The 20,406-nt window shown below is 42.3% G+C and overlaps 1 protein-coding gene across 1 annotated transcript in view; it reads left to right on the top strand.

Moving 5' to 3' along the window:
* Nucleotides 1-2,797: 2,797 nt before the first annotated feature.
* furina (furin (paired basic amino acid cleaving enzyme) a) overlaps nt 2,798-20,406 on the top strand; it is a 73,381-nt gene continuing 55,772 nt past the window's right edge. Inside the window, exons 1-2 of the mRNA XM_076727329.1 lie at nt 2,798-2,990; nt 9,664-9,997. Coding sequence (XP_076583444.1) covers nt 9,788-9,997 — 210 coding nt within the window. The 5' untranslated portion in view covers nt 2,798-2,990; nt 9,664-9,787. The remainder of the gene's footprint in view (nt 2,991-9,663; nt 9,998-20,406) is intronic.

The raw sequence follows: 20,406 nt of genomic DNA, 5'->3' as shown, positions 1-20,406 counted from the left end.
TGCAGATGTTTCACATTTATGTGAGCTCTGAGCTTGACAAAATGTAAATACATGTATGTAGTTGTACTATGTGTAATTTTGTTTGAAGAAAGGGCTTTCCACACTTCATAGGATGTGCGATCATGAAACAAATTTACGGTGACATGTTATTGAATTAAATAAAATGTAAATATTGTGAATATGTTATCTTAAACTGCAGACACTGGGGTCTATAAAAGACCTTTTAAAGCTTTTTTCCCCCAATTTATTAAAAGCTCCTGTTGACTCAGTAACCTGCCAACCATCTGGCCCTGGGACCCTCATGGGAACCTTCTTATATCTGTTAGGGCCTGGTTTGCTAATTTCATTAAAAAAATGTTGTATGAATGCTTTCAAAGCACAATAGCTGTCGTCTCTGGTAGTGTCTTTAATACTTCCTGTATGTTTTATCAAATAGACTTTCAAATATTATATTTTTTTTATTTGTTGAAATGACATGTAGCAGTAAAAGGTAAAATGTAATATAAGAATGATTTGACTGACCTGCTGTAACTGTGAGGATTCACCATCACCCTCCTGATGCTCCTGCATGCAGGCGTTGTCTTGAAGTTGTTAGTTCCAGATGAGAGTAGAATTCAATAATTACAGTCAACCGTGCAGTGGTATTAGCAAACTGGTCTACTACACAATGAAACTTCAGCTTTGTAATTTGTGGCTTTAAGGAGCAGAAGAACAAATAATCAGTGCATTATGAGTCAAGTTACAACTTCAACCCAGCAAGGAAACTATGTCTGTAATGTTTAAGTGCCTTTATATGTTGGAATTGTAATTTCAAGCCTCGTGGTTCTATGACTCCACCAACCAGTCAACTTGCAGTTTACATCCAATTCTGTCCAGACTCATATGTGCGGTAGACTTTAATGAAATTTAATAAAAGGTATTAAGTGTGTTCTTTGGTGAAATGGAAGTTATTTCTGTATTGACACGTATGATTCCAGTGAATAATGTCTGGTGAGAAACATGCTGTCTTCACTTTCAGACTGTTTTTCCAGAGGAGTGCAGAGGACTGATAGAGAGCTCCATCACATGGGGGAACTACAGTCACCTGAAGCTCAACATCAGCAGAACCAATGAGCTTGTGGTGGAGTACAATGCTTCAAATATGGATGTTGCTGCAAAGAAGCTGCAAACTGTAACACTTGGATGCTTCATACACACCCTCAGCCCGGCAGCACAGAAGATCTAAACAATCAGCAAAGTTTGAGGGTGGACACTCAAGATTAGTGTCACCAATTCAGGATCTGTCCAAATGTGAAATGTGGTCACAATGTGTTCTGTTCCTGAGTTATGGTGCTGAAAAAGACCAGAAAAGTGTTTTTGCAGAACAATATGGTGTCACAGTGAAGCTGACCTTTGACCTTTTTCATATAAAATGTCATCATTTCAACCTGAGACATTTGTGCACAATTTGAATTGCGGTTGAATTGTGGTCAAAAATGTCTTTTGTGAGGACACAATGACCTTTGACCTTTGAAAACCAAATTCTGAACAGTTCATCCTCGAGTCCAAGTGGACAATTGTGAATCAAATTCCTCCAAGTGTTCCTCAGATATTGTGTTCTCGAGAGTGGGAACGGATGGACAACATGAAAACATCATGCTATCTCTGGCACACTGGCACAATGAAAACAATTTAAAGCTTGAGACATTCAAATCACAAATCTGAATGTGGCCCTGTTACAGGACACTAACCTTGGTCTATATTATACCTGATAGTTCTGAAATGGGATCCTCAGCAAAATATAGGAAGATATAGCAGGAAAGAAGCTGATTTAACAACCAGTGACAGGAGCAACGACCCACATGGTGCATATTTCTTTTTTTTAGGTGATACCTTTTTGACCATTTTACACCCGGACCAGATAAATCCAACAGAGATGTGACAGAAAATGAGTTGAGAGACAGATGGGGAACAGACAAGAACCAGGGGCGTTGTGACTCCTGTGAATCAACACTTCACATTATTACCATCTGGCTGAAGATACAGCATTGGAAAATGGAGAAGAGCTCGCTTCAGTAGAGCTTCAGCAGAGTTTCGTCCCATCTCCCATAGCAGCCCTGATCCAACTGCCTCGCTGACACTGTTGGAGCTGGGATGTACGAACCTATACATGCATCTATATCTGTGCGTTGTTGTGTGTTTACCTTTATGCTCCTATGATATCCTGCCTGTGAAAACAAATCTCCCTCTGGGACAATAAATCTGAATCTAACATTAATTGCTGCCTTGGTGGCCACATGCTGCATATTTTTAATTAAAGTTGGATTTATCTGTCAAATTATCACAAACTGTCTGACACACAGAAAACCCGGGACATGATAGTATCTTACTGTTCGAGCAGGATCAGAAGCAGTCTAGTGGTAGGTCTGGTGAAATAATGAAGCTGCCAGTAATCTGCACTTGATTAGTGTAAACTTGGAGGTGAGTGGGCAGGAGGAATATCAGGTCAATGGGTGCCCAAATCTCCCAAAACATGTTAACCTGACATTAAGATTTATTCATTTAATGCGTCTGTACGAGCAACAACGATTTTCTAAACCAAGATGACGCTTCTTGGCGTGCTGTCAGCAGTATACTGGCCAGCTGTCATGTGTTTTTAGTTAAGAAACCTCCCATCTTGGAATGAAAAGCTTGTTTGGCAGCTGCCAGCCACGGCCTCGGGATCAGGTCGGGGGTGCTATGCAGCGTGTGGCCAGCAGGTGGGGGTGTAGCCGCGCTGCTGGTCGGTAAGTAGGTGTTGCTCTAACGTCCCCACTTTGTCCACGGCCGTGACGTATTTCCTGGGGCTTGTACGGACCACTCAGCGGCACACCAGAGGGGTATCATGACTATTTATAACCAGCAATTCTCTGTTATCAATTTTTCAGCCGCTTCACCGTGCTGTCGTCGGTTCTAACACCGCGGCGAGAGACAACAACAAGCCGGGTCGAGCAGGATGTAAAAGGAAGCTGGTAAGTTGAGCCGATTGTAAGTTTCCCGTCCGCTCCAGCTTGTATTTTTACTTGTTTGGGCTGCGTTGTCAGCGAGTTTGCCGTGTCCTCGGCTTTAGCACCGCCGGGACACTGACACAGGACAGGAGCGGACGACGTGTTGCCTTATTGATCCCGGTTGCTGTCAGTTTGTTGTGTGTCGGCTCGAAGCGGGGGCGAGGGGAAGGTGGCGGCGGCGGCGGCGGCGGGGGGGGGCTCACTCACACGCATGCCGAGGTGACGTCGACTGCGCCGCGTCCGGTTACTGTGGTTGTTCCTGCGAAAAATTGTGGTGTTTGTGATCCACACTGCTCGGTCGGAATGAGTAGTGAAATGTAACGTGGAGAAATGTTTGTCCGCGGTGGATGAGAGAGGAGAGAGAGACAGAGGGAGGGCAGAAAAGGGGGAGGCACCTGAGAGACGCAGCAGGTCAGCCTTCCGCGGTGTCAAGTTTACGTTAATCACGGCGCGGTACAGTTTCAGACATATTTGTCAAGCGGAGGAGTCATCGTCGGACCAGCGTTACGTGCTGCTGTCACCGACTTAACGCGTGAGGTGAGTCGACCGACCGCAAACTCCCAGCGTCGCTCCATCAGCTGATGTACTTAAACCTCTTAAGTTTAGCTCAGAAACATTGAAGTATTTGACGCTGCAGGCCTGAGCGACACAAGTTGTCCTCCTTCCTGAGCTGAGACGTTACAGCAGTTTATCTCTGCTCCCTGCGCAAAGTGCGTGTTGCTGTTTACACATGCAGCTTATAGGAAAGTTTTACTTCTAGTGTTACAGGTTTGTGTGAAACATGAGCGGCTATGGAGGCGCTCAGATTCACGTAGGGCTGAACTTCAGGAGAGATCAGCGCAGATCTGCAGACCGCAGCTGATGTTGGCCTGACCTGCTGTGGTCTACATTTGACTCCTGTGTACACTCTTTATCTGATCACACGATCTGGACTGATCCGCATCTTTTGGGAGGCTTCATTCGTGCCCGAGCTGTTTCGTGTCACAGAGGATGTGGAAATAAAGGAGCTGACCTCCTTCTGTTGTTTGTGTTGTTTGCAGTACGCTGTAATTTTACCTCTCCAGTGAGGCAATATTGAGCTGCTGATCATTCTGGATAAACAAGGTTGTCTGGCCACTTGCATGCAGTTACATGTACCAAATGAAAGCAAGCAAATACACAATACACTGGAATTAACTGTCAGGCTGCTCGCTTCTGCAGTATAATAAGAGGTTTCACCCCTGGATTTGAGTGAGCGCTGCTTTTACTACACAATCACCCTCATGAAACGCATGTCCGAGTGCTTATCACAGGACAGAGTGAATTGTGGACTTACCTGTGTAGCAGGAAGTCTCATGGAAGTATTTGGGTGAAATACTTGCGAAACAAATGAACCAGGAACAGAAAAAGAGCAGACAGCAGAGGTTTTTGTCATTGTTCGCCTGCTTCCTAATTGGGCCTCCTGAAAGTCAAACCATTAAACCCCAAAGGGATTTTACAATAAAAATCTGATTATTAAAAACTTATTTGCAAAGATGATAGCAAAACACGCTCAATACTGAAAAGCTGCAGCTGTGTCATGGTTATCTACTTTTAAAATACTGAAACTTAGTAGCAGGGATACAAAAAAACAAACAAAATGGTGAAAACCTGCGCCACGGAAGAGAGGTGAAAATCCACTGCTGTTATAAAAGGCCTTCATTCGAGGGCAAACAATGTGGCAAAGGAGGTGTTAGTTGAAACGTGAAGGTATTTTTCTACTTCTCAACATCTTGAAGGAAGGCTTTTATACTCACAGTTGTTCAAGGATCTGGATTTATACAGCTCTTACTCTCCTGAGTTGTACGTTTATTTCCGTCATTTTGGCTTTTGTTCTCGCTTTCCTTTGAGCACCTGTAGACTTCCAGCAGTGGTCCCAAAGCTCTCACAATGCCACTGATTTTTACAAAGTATTTGAATTAATTACTCATTGTAATTCTACGCAGTCTCTATCAAGGTAGAAATGTAAAAAATGTATGACTCCTGCTTTGTGTGTGGTATTCAGCTCGCAGTGAAAGCTTTGATGCTTTCTTCGACATGCACGGGGAATTCAGCAAATATGAAAATGCAGCTGTGTTTGCGCTCCTGTTTGCCTGAATCTTATATGATAAATGTCTTTTTTTTGACAACATTACAACATAAATCTCTGCACTTCCTTGATGACTTGAGTGAATCTGACTGAATCCTGTAGTCACTTACTCATTTCCTGATCTGAAACAGGCTCTTCTGTAATTCCAGTTCACGCACTGCGTTTTAAACATGTTCACGAATAACCAGACAACATGTAGCTTGCAGAGGAGAAAGTGCCCGTGCCTGCCATGATGCAGGCTCGCACGTTATTTATTTAGATGGAGATTCAGATAACACTGCAGCCTTATGTGAGAGTAAACAAGGCAAACATGTAAAATCTAATTGGGGAACCAAAACAATCAAAAAGTTTAAAGCACAGTCTTTGTGATAATAATAGTCTGAATGTTGGATTACTGCTGGTAATTACTCTAAAGACCATATGTAGTAAAATAAAGGCTTGGTGCAGTGTTTGCTCTTGTACACTTCAGTGATTTGCTGTACTCACACTTAAGGGGGAAAACAGTCGAAGAGTTGGCAGCAAACGTAATGTGACATTTAGTGTTTATGGCATGTTTGTGAATTTGCCTAATGCTATCAATATTTTATCGCCACACACACACACACACACACACACACACACACGGCTTGTTATTTCGTAATCGTCTGTGGGAAATCTGATCAAGACATTGGTTTCATGAGTGTCGTGTGAAAGCCGGCAGTAACAACAGGATATTTGAGTGTGAGATAAGGCTCATACGGGCTGCAGGCGTTTGAGATCATTTTTATCTCATTAGAATGTAAATAATAAACTGATGAGGTGTAAACTGTTTCCTTTTTAAAAAGTCCAGATGAGGTCGGTAATGAGGTTGCTTTTATCCTTTGGGTTTAATGATACTTGGCTAATTATAATTTGGTGTAATTTTTTTTGTTTTTTTCCCTGTTATAACCTCTATTATCACTGCTGACATATGGTATCATTGACTGTGGTAACACTGGAGACCGCTCACAACGCCACGCTCGGCTTCTCCTTTGTCTCTGGCGAACAGTAAAGTAGTTGGGCCGTTGTTATGTCATGGCGTGTGGTTTTCACGCTGACGTGAAAGAAAGTTAGTGGTTGGGCGGCCAAATGAGGTCACAGGCGTCTGCCGTTAAAGTCAGCGTGTGTCTGGAAATCAAACGGAGGTTTGGAAAGGTTCACACTCTGTGGACTAGTTGCATCAAAGGACGGAGGACTGAACCGAGTGAGTTACACGGCTTGATCTCTTGTTTCCCTGTCTATGCTGTTGGCTCATTTTCTCTGTATGCGGTATTTTAGAATTGGGATTCATTTAAATCTGATAAATACTTTGGCTGAAATATCCTTCTGAGCCTTTCAGAACCAAATTCTGACAGGAAGCATTTTGTGTTTGTCTTCAATTTCAGTAGGAACTGAGATACAAAAAGTAAACATGCAGTTAATGTTGGGTGTGGATCCTTGCTACCTAATTAGGCTGATTTTTCTGTGTTTATGAAATAGGCTTAACTGAGCAGGAAGGAAGAATTAAAAAGGCAGCGTGAGGATCTGGGTGTTACTGAAGTTTGGCACATTTTAAAAGCGTTCTACTTTGAGAGACACCTGATTTGTTCTGTGTGCTTTAATAGACACGGAGCTTGTTTTATATATAGTTGTCTCTGTGGCGAAGTCAGCAGTTATGCAGGAATTTATTTATAAAATCTACTCTTGAAAAGCCTTGCATGGATTAGCCGCTTGTTGCACCAACTCACAGCCAGGCCGAACAGTAAGATGGCTGATCTCCACTGATACAGTCACCTGTAGCTCCACAGCACACTGAACCAAGTCTGTCTTAACCCTTCAGGCATTGACTCATCGCTTTGCTTACAGTACATTGGTGATCAAGTCTTTCCAGCAGTTTTAAATGGCGTTTTTTGACTGTGCGCTACTTCACTTTTCCATCAGTTCCACACATACATTAGGTGATTGCAGGGGATTTAAATATTGATTTGAATGCTACTGAAACAGCTTCTTTGATAATGAACATTGTAGGGTTGTCTGCAGTGTCAGTATACATATACGGCTGAGTGAAATATAATAACAGCATAATAAATGATACATGGCATTAATTCAAATTAGAGGGGATCTACATAGCTGTATTTATTTTTACAATGCATGCAAAAAAGAAAGTGAGTTTTCCAGGCGGCTCCTCAAACTTCTGAGTAATCAGCCAGACGGGAAAATTATCCATCAAAAGCATTTTTTAGTAGCAAGAGCAATTCTTCTGCTAAGACCATTTATATCAAATGAATGAATGCCAGACGAAGATCTATGACTGAAACTTTGCTTTTCCAGGATGCTCGATTCAGTGAGCATTTTATCAAAGCTTAGTGTAAAAAAAAGTCATTATTTGAATGCAAATAGAATATACCAATACACAGAAGACTAACTCTACTCCAACAAACAAAACACGTGTCTCACGTTGCACATATAGAGCAAATATCTGGAAGTATGTAAATAAATGAAACAAATATCCTTGTTACATTTTACATGCGAACATTTAACCTGTTGAACAGGTTCCCATTGGCCTTTAGGTAAATGTACACAGCTGACAGACAAGTTTTCATTGTATGTGTCGCCATCTAAGTGAATAGATTTGGTGCGTGTATAAAACACCGGCTGTGTCCTCAAAAAGAAATATCTAATTTAATTTATTCCTTTCCAACAAAGCCACCCACAACTGAACTGTATGAGCTTTGTAAGGACAGATGTTATGGGAGGGCTGTTGTACTGGAATGCATTGCATTGTAGAGGTGTACCTAATAAAGTGGCCAGTGAGTGTATAGGCAAATTTGATAAACGAGATAAGGAAACAGGCGTTACAATACCCCGAGGTTGTTGATCTTGGTGAAACACAGACCGGATGCTTTAAGCAGGGTTGGTTGAGGACTACTTAGCAATGGACAGACACCAGCTGGCAGTAAGTCACGCAAACGATCTGTACCTAAAAGTCTTTCCAGAAATCAGTGTAACCGTTGCCCCAATTTCCTTCGATTATAGATGTAGCTGGTCAGACAGAGCCCAGGACACAGCTGTTTAGCCGGCAACCAGCACTTTGGTAACGTGTATCTAATTTGCCTTGTCATTTCTGATAGTGCAGATAAATAAAACAGTCAAAACACTCAGTATATTCAAATATACATTACACATACATATTGTTTATTAGATGACTGTTTTGAGAGCACGGCGGGATGTCCCAGCCACCTCAAACACATCAGTCTTGCTTCATAACAGAATGTCCAGGGAAATTTTGGACAGCTTGTTTGTTCGTTTGCAGTGTGGCGTGATGGCACAGTGAGCTAAATCCGAGTATTTGGTTCATTGGATGACTAATGAAGGAGAGGAGGTGAAGATAGAAGCTTGTAACACCTGCGAAAAGATGAGAAAGCCTGTCCCACAATAGACCTGAATCAGGAGCACACATGTGACTGCATACAGTAGAGAATAGGAGCACTGTATTCAGTGCAGTCCGGCCAACTCGGAGGTACAATAGTGTTAGCACTTTGGATAATGATCTCTAGAGACTAAGGGCACAGCTGACACTTCGGGCTGGAAAACAGCAGTTTAGAGGCAAATTGTATCAGCAAACAGTGACACCATGAGCCGAGATGTGTCTCTGCTCACTGGGGCTACTGTAGCTGTGCGAACATGATATATGGCTTTGTCTTATTTTTAAGATTGTGTTTTAGATGTTTGTGTTTTCTTATAGCTCGGTGATAACATATCAGTCAGCATACTACAAAGAAATACCCGCACTGAGATTGGTATCTCGTGAATGTATGCTGCAGTCAAACATTTTCCTCTGACACTTTAAGTGTGCATGTTCTCTCCTTGGCCGCAGCCATTCAGCGGCTGCCTCAGGCATTCAAACCCCGCCCTTGACTGGCTGCTTCACCTCGTGGTGAGGCTCTGCTGTGATCCTTCAGCATCCAGGGCGTAGTCTAGCTTTCCGACCACACTTCTCCACCTCTGCTGCCAGCCCTGTATACCTAAGCATTTTCCTTTTGCAATCCACCATATCCTTCCATGGGAGTGTAAACGCCAAATTTTGCTGCTGTGTGTCTGACCGCAGCTTCAGGTCTGGCCTTGGCGTCCTGCTTGCTGCTTCCTGTGGGAGTATCAAATGCCTGTACTTAGCTGGGCTGTGCTACGCCTGGTCCAAAGTGCTGTTCTTCCTCATGGACAAAACAGATTAATTTATTATTTAATAGGTTTTGTCTCCATTTCAACACTCCAGTGTTCGGTCACAGTACATCTGAAAACTTTCACATTCCTCCATTCCTGTTTCTGTCCCGTACTCCACTAAACATTGGAGCGACTGCAAAGGGGGGAACAAAACCTCAAATTTGGACCAAATGTTCTTTGTCTGGCCTCATGTGAACAGTTTCCACGTGGATCATAAGGAAGATTCACCGGTGGAATAACCACGAGGCTCTCCATACTTTTTGTATATACAGTATAAACTCACTTTGTTTTCTTCTTTCCTCCTCCTGCCAGGTGAGCTGCGACTGTCCCCTTCTTTGTCTCTCTCTGTGCACCTGCATGTGCCGTGGGCAGCCCCGGCCTGTCGGAGAGGCGCTGTGCTCAGAGACTGTGGACTGAGAAGAGACTGGAGAACCCCATGGCTTCAGGCCCTCCATCTCCCTCTGTAGGCTGCAGGCTCAGGCTGCTGGAGGTGCTGCTTGGGCCTCTGTTGGTCTTGCTGGTGTCTGGGCTGGAGCCAGTACTGTGTCAGAAGGTCTACACAAACACATGGGCTGTCCACATACCTGGAGGTCAGGAGGAAGCCGATCAAATTGCCAGCAAACATGGGTTCATCAACTATGGACATGTAAGTGATAAGCTTTTTTTCCCCCTCTGAATTTGCACAAAACACAACCACATTTTGACTATGCAAATTAGGACTCTTCAGCCTGCTGAGAGGCTGCAGAAGAGGAGGTGAGCTTGCTGCTATTTTACGCAGTGTGCCCTTGCCGTGTGTCTAATATCTGAGGTGCCAATTTCTGAGTTATTATATTGTATTTATGTCTGAATGTGCTAATTTATGATTATTATAAGGTAGTTATGGTTCTTCAAGTTCATTATATTGGGGTTGTCTGTTGGCTCTGCTGTCAGAGATAATGCACAAGGAGTATATCTTCTCTGTTGTTTCCACTTTTTCCATCCAAGCATAAAACACTAGAATAGTATTACAATAATTACAAATATTATTTCTCTGATTAGGCTGTTAGAAAACCAATATACAGCCTGTTGTGTGAGTGTAGTGTGTGATGTGGACACCAGCTGCTGCAGACCTTGTCAGTGCTTCATTGTCATAAGAAGGTCTTTGACAGCTCACTCAGTTGCATACACATTGTTTATTGGCAGTGGTGCAGAAAGAAGCAGGATGCTTTTGTACACTGATCACACATACATGTTACAACAAAAGATTTTTTTCCCCATGCTGAACACATCTGAAGATGTTGAGCAATTGAGTAAATAGTGGAGCAAACACTGAACAGTACATATAGATGATGAGAGCCATGTCCTCATTTCGAGAGAGAAGAATCCTCTTGTGAGAATGGACGCTGTCGATAAAACAGTTTGCTCTCTTGATATTTGTGCGAAAAAGCTGAAAATCAATGGGTAAAAATGCTGGATGTCTGGAGATATGGCCGACATGGACAGTAAACTAGAGAGAGAGGGAGCGTTTAAGAGTGGAAGTGCGAGGTGGACTTCACTGAGCGGTGGGTGTGCACTAAAACCTGGATGACCTGGATTAGAAAGTGACCCGCTCAGTCAAGGCGCAGCACTTCATTTCTCTGTTTAAAAAGTTCAGACACATTTCAAATAATCAATATGACTGGATCAAAATGATTAAACACCAAACACTATGCTTGATTTTATCTCCTGACCGACATCAGCGACTTGCTCAGACTTTAATAGGCCCTGTCCAAAGTGTCCCAGTTTGTCTGAGAGACGTGTGTCTCCTCAGCCAGCAGCCTTTGTGTGGAGTCAGGGCAGAAAGCAAAAATACTGTAAATCTGTAGCTGGATTATTAATGTAGAATAAGTTGTTAGTCAGTTACCTCTTCCATCTTGAGCAAAGTTTAAATAATTAAGATCTTATTACGCCCATAGCTTTGCAGACACAGTAGGTGGGCGAGGTACGGATAAACATTTCCTGTGTGCTTCAGTGACGTCTTCCTCTTTTATGACTTCCTGTTTGGCCTCAGTGCAAACTAATTAGCTAAGTTATCCTTTAACATCGCCACATCGTCTCCTGGAAAAAAATCTACAATGTTTTTGAATAGGTTTAGTCTTCAGAAGGAGCTTTTTTGTCTTTGTTAGCTGTATGTAGTCTTGTTCATGTTGTGTACTATTCATAACCCAAATCGTATTGTGCTTAAGTGGTCATTTATTCTCATAGGAGCGGGGCAGGGATTTTCAGTACTGTAACAAAAGTGCTTTTGGGCTTTTTGCAGCACATTTCAGGGAATGAATATCAGTTTTGGTGTTGGATGTACATACTTTGTACATAACCTTTCTCCTTTCAACCACAAACTCTTGAAATGTGTTTGCCTAGTTGACCTGAAGTGTTTTCAGATAGATGGGAAAACTGAGCACATGCTGATGTTGTACTCAACGATGACCAGAGATCAACTACTTAAAACATAATTGCTGACATTAAGCAACATTTTGGGAAATGCATTTCAACAGTCGCGCTGTAATTTGCAGCTTGCACAACATACCTTTAGACCTTTAATTATAGTAGGTGTACCACTACACTGAATGAAGATGAAAATGTATGTACGGTGTATAATGTATGAATGTGAGAATAGTTTTCATTCTAAATGTGCAGTTGCACTAATAGTTGAACAACAAGCGGCTGGTCATGCAGATGCTTCATTTCATAGTCTCACCACTTTTCCAGGGAACCGTGTGCTGTTGTGCACCATATGGTCTTACTGGTCATGACCAGGAATGTTATTTGTGCTCTGAATCACTGAGTGGAGACTAATGAGTAATCCTACACACTTAAATCCTTAAACTATGTATTGCCTGTGGACAGCGAGGAATCCAGACAAAGCAATTACACCCATGTTCTTACAAAACTGTGTCCCGGAGACGAGGAGCTGTGTGGTTTGGCCAATCCCAGCAAGTCGCTGACAACAATTTTATGATATTTTGAGGGAGGGAAAATGGACTTTTGTGTGTGACCAGAGGTAGCTTGACAAGCTAGTCTTGACACTGTTTAAGATGGGAGAATGAGCAGGGCCCTGTCTGATGGAGCAGGCTTGGTGAAGTTAGCTGGATAAATGCTGAGTGAAGCGCTGAGCTCTGTCAAATCTGAAACGAACAAACACTGCAGGTGTTCGTGTTAAACCTGCTTCATAAGTTAGATCCCTGATCACACTGATAAACCAGTTGTGATCCACCACATTGCCAAGAAGATGAAGCCAAAAAAACTTCACCTGACCCTGTATGTGTTCTGTAGAAAAAACCATAGAATCAGTTTATTCTGCTGAGGCATCCAGTGATGAAGACTGAATTCTAGCCTGTCAGATGTGATGTTTTCTGTGTCTGCTTTTGGGCTGTTGGTCGCACAAAATAAGATATTTGAAGATTTCGCTTTGGGAAAGTGTGATGAGCATTTTGCGCCGTTTTCTGACGTTGTATCGACCAAATGCTGCATTGATGATTTGGAGAAAATAAACAACAGACTAACCGATACTGAAAATCATCGTTGCTAGCAACAATAATTGTGTTGACTGCTTTAGACTCTGGCTGACAGCTGATGACACGACATGGCCCATGATGAACGTCGGAGTAAACGACACGGAACGCTCGCGTCTGTTCAGCACTCTGCGTGTTATTTATGCATCGGCTCTGTTCATTAACTTTGAAAGGTGAGGTATAACAACAAGTGATGACTGTCCAGACTGCATTCCAGTACGTCACATTGATTAAAATGAAGCTGTTACTTCAGAGCTGGGAACAAACAAATCTGTTAAGCCTATTTTTTTTTTTTTTAATGCATACAGCTGATGGTGGTGGGGGGGGGGGGGGGGGATGAGGGTTGCTTTGTGAGCTATGTGTGGCCAGGCATGGTGAGTGTGAGGCTGTGCAGGTGTTGGAATTAGGCAGGAGAGCTTGAGGGGAGGATCAAAGACTGCAGCTGGGCAGGTTTTACAGCTCTGATGATGGTGGCTTTTATTCTCCTCACACTATGGCATCCATACACCGTGCACTCTAATTACTGTACGTTCCTCCGTCATGACACATGGAGCGTGTAGTCATGAAAGTGTCTGCGTGTAAGCACATTTTAACGAACACAATAATTATGAAAAACAGAGCTTAAAACGTGCTTGTTACAGTATGCTTAGCACCTCGCAGTACTTGAGATGATTGTGTTTTGTTGATGAAATAACTCTTTACCTCCTTTAATGCTTTAAACTGCAGAATTCCTTTTACTGCTCTGTAATATGTGTCTTTGTCTGCTTGTCAAAATGAAGGCCCTCACTAATGATTATTATTATCTGTTAATCTGCTGTTTGCCGTTACGTTTATCCAACGTCAGAAAATGATGATAGATGCCTGCGACAGTTCCCTAGAGAACACCGTTTTTGTCTGACCAGCCGTCTTATTGTTTGAGCTCTAGTCAAAATACTACTAGTTTGAATAAACCCTTCAGTTATCACCTTCAATACTGATATTATTAAATGAAATTACTCTAATCTTTTACGGTGATTTTGATGGGAAGTGTCTCTTTTGTTTTCGTTGATATCACTTGTTACTGAAGGCTGGGTGAATAAAAAAGAGTGGCCTGAGCTCATCACTGAATATATTAAGATAACTTGCGACCCCTGTGGTCTGAACGCTCTGCCACATCATGCAAACAGTTGTCCTTCGGGTGCTGTTATCTGCAGCTGCCTGTTGTTTTCAGTTTTGTCAGTGCAGCTCTGGTCGGCCCTCAGGATTCTTTTGTTTTTTTGCTTAGTTATTTTCAGTCCTTTAGTGCTGTTTCTCCTTATTTTTCTGCCTAACAGGAGCTGAAATGGTGCCCATTGAAAGTTTAAGACTATTCATACAGATTCCCTCTGACGTGAAAAGGGTTTGCGAGTTCATTTTGGCTGTTGATCCATGTTTTTAAGATTAGGAACACAGAGGTTTGGCTGACGTGATGCATCTGTCTGTCGTTGTTGATGCTGCTGGTTTGGTGCGTCGGAGGCCAAAAGTGACATGAAGTCCATTCCTCTTTCTGTCACTGCGTATCAATCAAGGCGAGCTAGCTGGTGTGACGGAGGGGTTGGCCGTTTGTCAGTGAGGAAACTTCAGGCGATGTTGTCTGACAGCAGAAAATCATGTAAAACCTTGATGCACTCTTAAGTGCACCAACTGCCTCAGTTGAGTTACATCCCTTCTTAACACTATCTCTCACTTAGTCGTTATATGGCTTTAAACTTCCTCCCTTTTTTTTCTCCTCTCCCCGTCATTGTTAAAGGAGATGCAATAGATGATGCCAGTAAGGAATATCAATATTAATCTAACGGGGATGAAGCGGACTATCTGTTTTACAAGTAAAAGGTTACTGTGACCAAGTGGTGTGCAAATGGATTACACCTCTCACGTTGACTCCACATCTAGATTATAGGGCCCTTTTAGAACAAGGGGAATAATTAAAACTAAGTTAAAGTAATAAAATTAAGAAACGGCTGACTCACACAGTGGTAAATGGGTATTAACTGCCAACTTGCATCTCTGGATGGTTATTTTACATTTTAAAGACCTTTTCTTGCCCACATCATCAGACTTGATCATCAGCTCTGCAGTTTTTCAAGGCGAACTTCTGTTTTTTTTTTTTTTTTTTTAGCTATGTCTGCTTCAATTGCACCTCCATTTCACCGGTATTTAGATATCTAGTGAAATAGGATTAGAGAGATTGCTGTTGGTATTAAGAATTGATTTGATAAGGAGGACTTACACACGTTAAATAAACATTAAGAATCATCAAAGTGTAATCTGTGAATGGGATCAAATGGCCACATGATCAAAGGCTTCATTTAAAAATGCATCAGTTGTGGTCACAGCTACAACAAAAGCTCCCTTTTTTTTTATTTGATCTGTTAAGCTCGACTGCTGTTGAGACTGCTTGATGGGTTTCTTTTTATATTTTTTAGGTCACTTGTGTTTTGAAACATTGTGTCTTTCTGTCTGTGGCCTCAGGCTCTCACCATCTCCTCCATCTTCTATGCAGCTCATGAAAGTTCGCTTAACAGTGACGCAGGCTCGCAGTCTCAGTGTTTAACTTGTTCCTTGCAATGTTGCACGACGACTTTCGGGCTCTACCCTGTGCTGAGCAATTTACTGCCTTTGTACATTATAATTTGCTGTTTAAAAATAGCCTGTTACACTCCCGTCATTGTCACACAATAAAGGTGTATCTACCTGCACAGGGCTTGTGATGCGCGAGAAAATCTGTTCGTTGCCTGCTTCCTCCACCTGGAATATGAAACAGGTAGTTGCCGTTTATTCATGAAAAAGATGCAAAATTTACAGTATGCTATGCTTGGAAGACGCATGTAGATCTCTTAGTTTCCTCAGAAACCGTCTTTGATTATTGCAACCGGAGGTGCAAGAAGAAAGGTGCTAAATGAATAACTCATCTATTCCTACACTCACTTCAAAGTAGAGTGTTTCTAAGAAGCCTTCCACTTCCCTTCTTGTGAGCAGTGGTTTCTGTTGCTGGTCGCGGATGAAACCGCCGTGTTTGTACGGCTGCTCTATTTGGAGATTGACTGCCTTCATTGCATGTGAGGGAGGATTGTTTGGTGTACTGTGCCCTCACTGTACTCCATGGCACCATCTTGGCCTATTTCTTCTATCTAATGTGCTGATTTCTTCCCTCCGCTCTGAAGTGGTCAGACCCCTTTTATGAAGAGTTTTAATATTCTGTTCAGCACAAGATTAAAGAAGGAGCAAAAGAGATGGATATTATCTGTAGTTCTGATGAAGTACATGAAATGACACTCTCCTATCTGTAACTCAGGACACAGCGCTGCACTTAACGGCAGCTTCTGTGTTCAACTTTAATCTAGCCCACAGTTTTCCAAAGAGTTCAAAGATATGGTGGCAGAATGAACTTCTAATCTCTTCCTTCCACATTTGGTTGGTTTTTCCTTGTGTTTTTACAGGCTCATTTAAATGAAAACTCCCCATACAGCCTCACAGTTTCAGCCATGACAGTATCTTTTACAGAATGCCTTAATATTGACATAATGTGGCACCATTAGCATGCTGTCTTTGCTGCTTTTAGATTGTATTTGCACACAAGGAAATTTGGAATTTTTCTCTTGGTATTTCTCTCAGTAATTTGAACATCAAGGAGACAGATTCATCATTCATTTCACTGAGCTGCCACAGCCAGTAAGTCCACAAAGAGATACATGTAAGCTATATTACATTGTTAAAATATCCAATATTTACTGTGAAGCAGGAGTACTTTGATTGATTGACTTGTCCTGAGTTTTTCCTTCTCTCTCTGAGGTCTCCTGTCATTTCTTTTTCTCGTGCTTCGCGCAGTATTTGTCGTAACATCATAACGGAAGTGTCACCCTACGGGCATGAGTAAATTCTCTAGGTTTTATCCTTTATTAGCCTATGTTGTCAGCACTGAACAGTTCAATTTATTGTATTTGATGGGCTGAATATTGTGATTTGTGAGTGTGACTGGCTTGTTTTAGAAGTGGTGGACCTGGAAGTGATCGCATCATGAATCATGCATCATGCATCATGCATATTTTACAAACACAGGTTGTCTCATCTCCATTCTCTCCACTTTGTTATAAAATTTCATCTCACCTGCAACAACTCACCCTGTCTTTGTCACAGTCAGATGTCTGTGGAGATATGATTGTGTAAACTGCAACACCTCAATTTCGAGGCAGTGCTAAACTGTTGGTCCTGCGCTGCCTGATAAGGGCTAAATTATTTCTGACCCGTCTCTCAGTTGACACTTCATTGCAAGGTACAAGCATTGTGAATTGGAAAACAGCATAAATGAGAGGCTGAAGGTATGGAGTCCATAATTGGACTCAAGAGAGGTGAAGCAATTAACTGTGGAGGTGTGTGTGTGTGTGTGTGTGTGTGTGTGTGTGTGTGTGTGTGTGTGTGTGTGTGTGTGTGTGTGTGTGTGTGTTGGGGTGGGTTTGCTGGAAAATCTTCAGAGATGATATGATTGGTCTGGAGATGATAGGAGAAGAAGCTGCCTGCCTTTGTGCAGTCCCACACAGGTACTTCCTCTTTTTAATGTGCTGCATTGCCACCACACACTTGCAAGTTGTCTGCCAGAAACAAGATGCGTTAACACCTCCATGAATCCCCATCGGGATTAAATCCATGCCTCTTTGCTAGTAGCAAATTGCAAAATGAACTTTTGAAATGTCACAAAAACTGTGGCTGTGTTTTTTCCAGCAGCTACATTGAGATGACTAATAAGGCTTCCCAGACGAAAACGCAGCCGCGTCAGTAAACACGCCCACATGAAAAATGGAAATAGCCTTTCAGGAATTAATTAATATTGAGCAGGTTATTGCTCATTTATGTCAGCTAATATTTGCAAAGTTTTATGCCCTGGAGGTGAAAAAAAGACGTGCTTTATGATACTCTAATGTAAACACAAAGGGAGCCATAAACGAGGGAAGCACAGCCCGTTTAATATTTCTGGGAGCTGTGATGAACAGATAATTTAAAGTCAGCCTTTGGATCTAACATCACTTAATCACTATGAATATGATGAATGCCATTTTATTTTTATACTTTAAACTCTTCTTTTATTGACAACAGCAAACATCCAGAGCGAGCCTGAAAACATCTTTTGCTCAGTCTGTGCTCTCCAATTGCACTTTTTAATCATATATGATGTGTGATATATATTGCATGTGTGTGTGTGTACATCTCACCCAAACTTGGATGGAAACCAGCTATTGAACCAGCATGGCTGTCTCTATTCATCCATGATATGTTACTATACCCAGAGGGCCTGTCCAGGGTCCTTGAGTCAAACATGTGGCTCAAACACACCAGCTATATAGATTGCCACCTCTAAATATTTGATTATGCTTAAGCATGTTTTAAGCTGGTTTACTTGTGCAATACCTTCATTAATCTTTAACGCATCACTCTGTGCACTGTGGCTCTGGCCTACTTTAGCCAATGAGAGCTGATGGCTCTAACGGAGTGTGCAGAGCCAGCATAGCATGTCCCTTTAGAGATGGTGCTGCTTTGAAGTGCAGTAATGATAACGGCACAAACACAGTTGACAGTTAGGACTGTTGGACGTGGGCCCTTGTTTGGTCCGGACCCATTAAGAGGCTGAGCTTTTCATCCAGAGAGGAATGTATCGTTTCTCATCTGCGTACGGTTGATCAGCAGCAGAGTGGTGCATCTCTGCAGCGCCTTTGGTCCTCGTGTTGCTGTCAGTGAGATAGCCTCCCTTTATTCAACGCTCCGTGACCCCTCTCTCACTGAGCAGACCCAGACCTCACTTCATCTCAGCTGCTCTTCTTTGGAAGTTAATGAACTGCAGAGATTGATTTATCCCGTTTGCTCTGCTGAAGACTTGTGTGTTGAAGAGAAGGACTTTGGAGCCAGTATACCTGAAATTAAATCATAAACCATCATCAAAACAGTGCCACTAATGGTGTTTAACAATAATTTTATTAATCAGTTAAAATATTATTATCCGAGTTGTTGATGTACACAAAATACAACTTTTGCACTCATTTATTTTTCCATTATTTTTGGTACATATGAACATGGCAACGGCAAACATGGCAGAAAGACACAGATTGAATATAAAGAGGAAATTGGCTGTCAGAAATCAAACCCCATTTTTAGGAAGAATTGGTCTTGATTGTGGCATTTCATCATTATCCAGTTCATAAATGGGTCATAATCTCCAGAGAGCACAGCAATCTGAAGATAACAATAAGATGGTGCAACTGCTTCAGACAGACATGTATGCCACATTTTGTAAGACGAGTGTGTGAATATGATTCATCAGCAGCATGCTTGGTAATAACTTAGCTAAAAAAAGAGCTAAAGAGGGAAATGAGCACTGAGCAATACTTCTGTCATCACACTGTCAGTCTGTCATCAGCCATCAGTGGCAGCTTCATGGAGTCACAGAACAAGAAAAGAATCCCACCTACACACTTCTTACAGCTGCGAAACACGCTGGGCACCCGGAGAATTGTCTTCAGTTCATGTAATCCACCTTTAAACTTGTTATTTTCATGCACAGAAGGTGTTAGAGGAAAGAAAGCTGCAGTCTGCTCGTGATTATGTGCATGATGGCGATGCTATGATGTTTTATTTTTTTTTTGAGTAACTGGTGTCCCAGAACCTTCCAGATGTTGCGATAAAAGAGGTTTTCTGGCCACTCCTTTAGGTATTTTATTAAGCAACGTTTCCAGGCAGCAGACTATTAACGTCTGCATTACGTTAATAGTAATAGAGCAACATGTTTGCACAAAACATGATGTGGCATTTCTCTATTAAGATAATTCTGTTTTACTCCCCAAAGTTAGTAAAACAATATCTGATGCTGATAGCCCGAAACACTTTTCACTAAAGCAAGATTTGTTCTCTCAGCTCTGTTTGTCAGTACTTTCATTACAGCCGATAACATTCTGTGACCCGCTATGTGTTCATCTTTTTAGATTAGGTTGTAAATCAAAATGAACACTGCATGAGGTCAAAACAGTAATTGCTGTTTTGTGGAGGAACTGCCAGTGTTATGACCGCAGTGATAGCAGTAAAGGCCAACATCCTGAGCAGACAAAAGCAGTGCATGAATCAGTGTTTCTGGAGACATATCCTGAGGATGAGATAAATGACTAGATCAAGCTGCCACTGGCTTCACTCGCTCTCCGTTAAAAAAAAAAAAAAACACATTCTGAAGACAAAGATAAAAAAAATAACAAACTGGTCAGCAGGAGGCCATCTCCAGCCTCGAGCAAAGGAGTGAACAGCCATATTGCCGGGGGTCCTGGGAACTGCAGCAGCACTCAGTCATTACTCTGCTCTCCCGCAGAGGAGAGATGGGGGCTGGGATGGAGCAGAACCACACACAGGTCACAGGGGCTGTAACAAGAGCCAGATGTGCCGAGGGGACATGAAAATACATGGACAGGCACCTCGCTCGGCTTTTTTACATATGAGCGCGCTCACGTGTACGCGCATGCGCGCACACCCAGGA

This window comes from Chaetodon auriga, chromosome 1 (assembly GCF_051107435.1).
Source record: "Chaetodon auriga isolate fChaAug3 chromosome 1, fChaAug3.hap1, whole genome shotgun sequence".
In the NCBI taxonomy this organism is placed as follows: domain Eukaryota; kingdom Metazoa; phylum Chordata; class Actinopteri; order Chaetodontiformes; family Chaetodontidae; genus Chaetodon; species Chaetodon auriga.
This window is presented reverse-complemented; position numbering and strand designations above follow the sequence as displayed.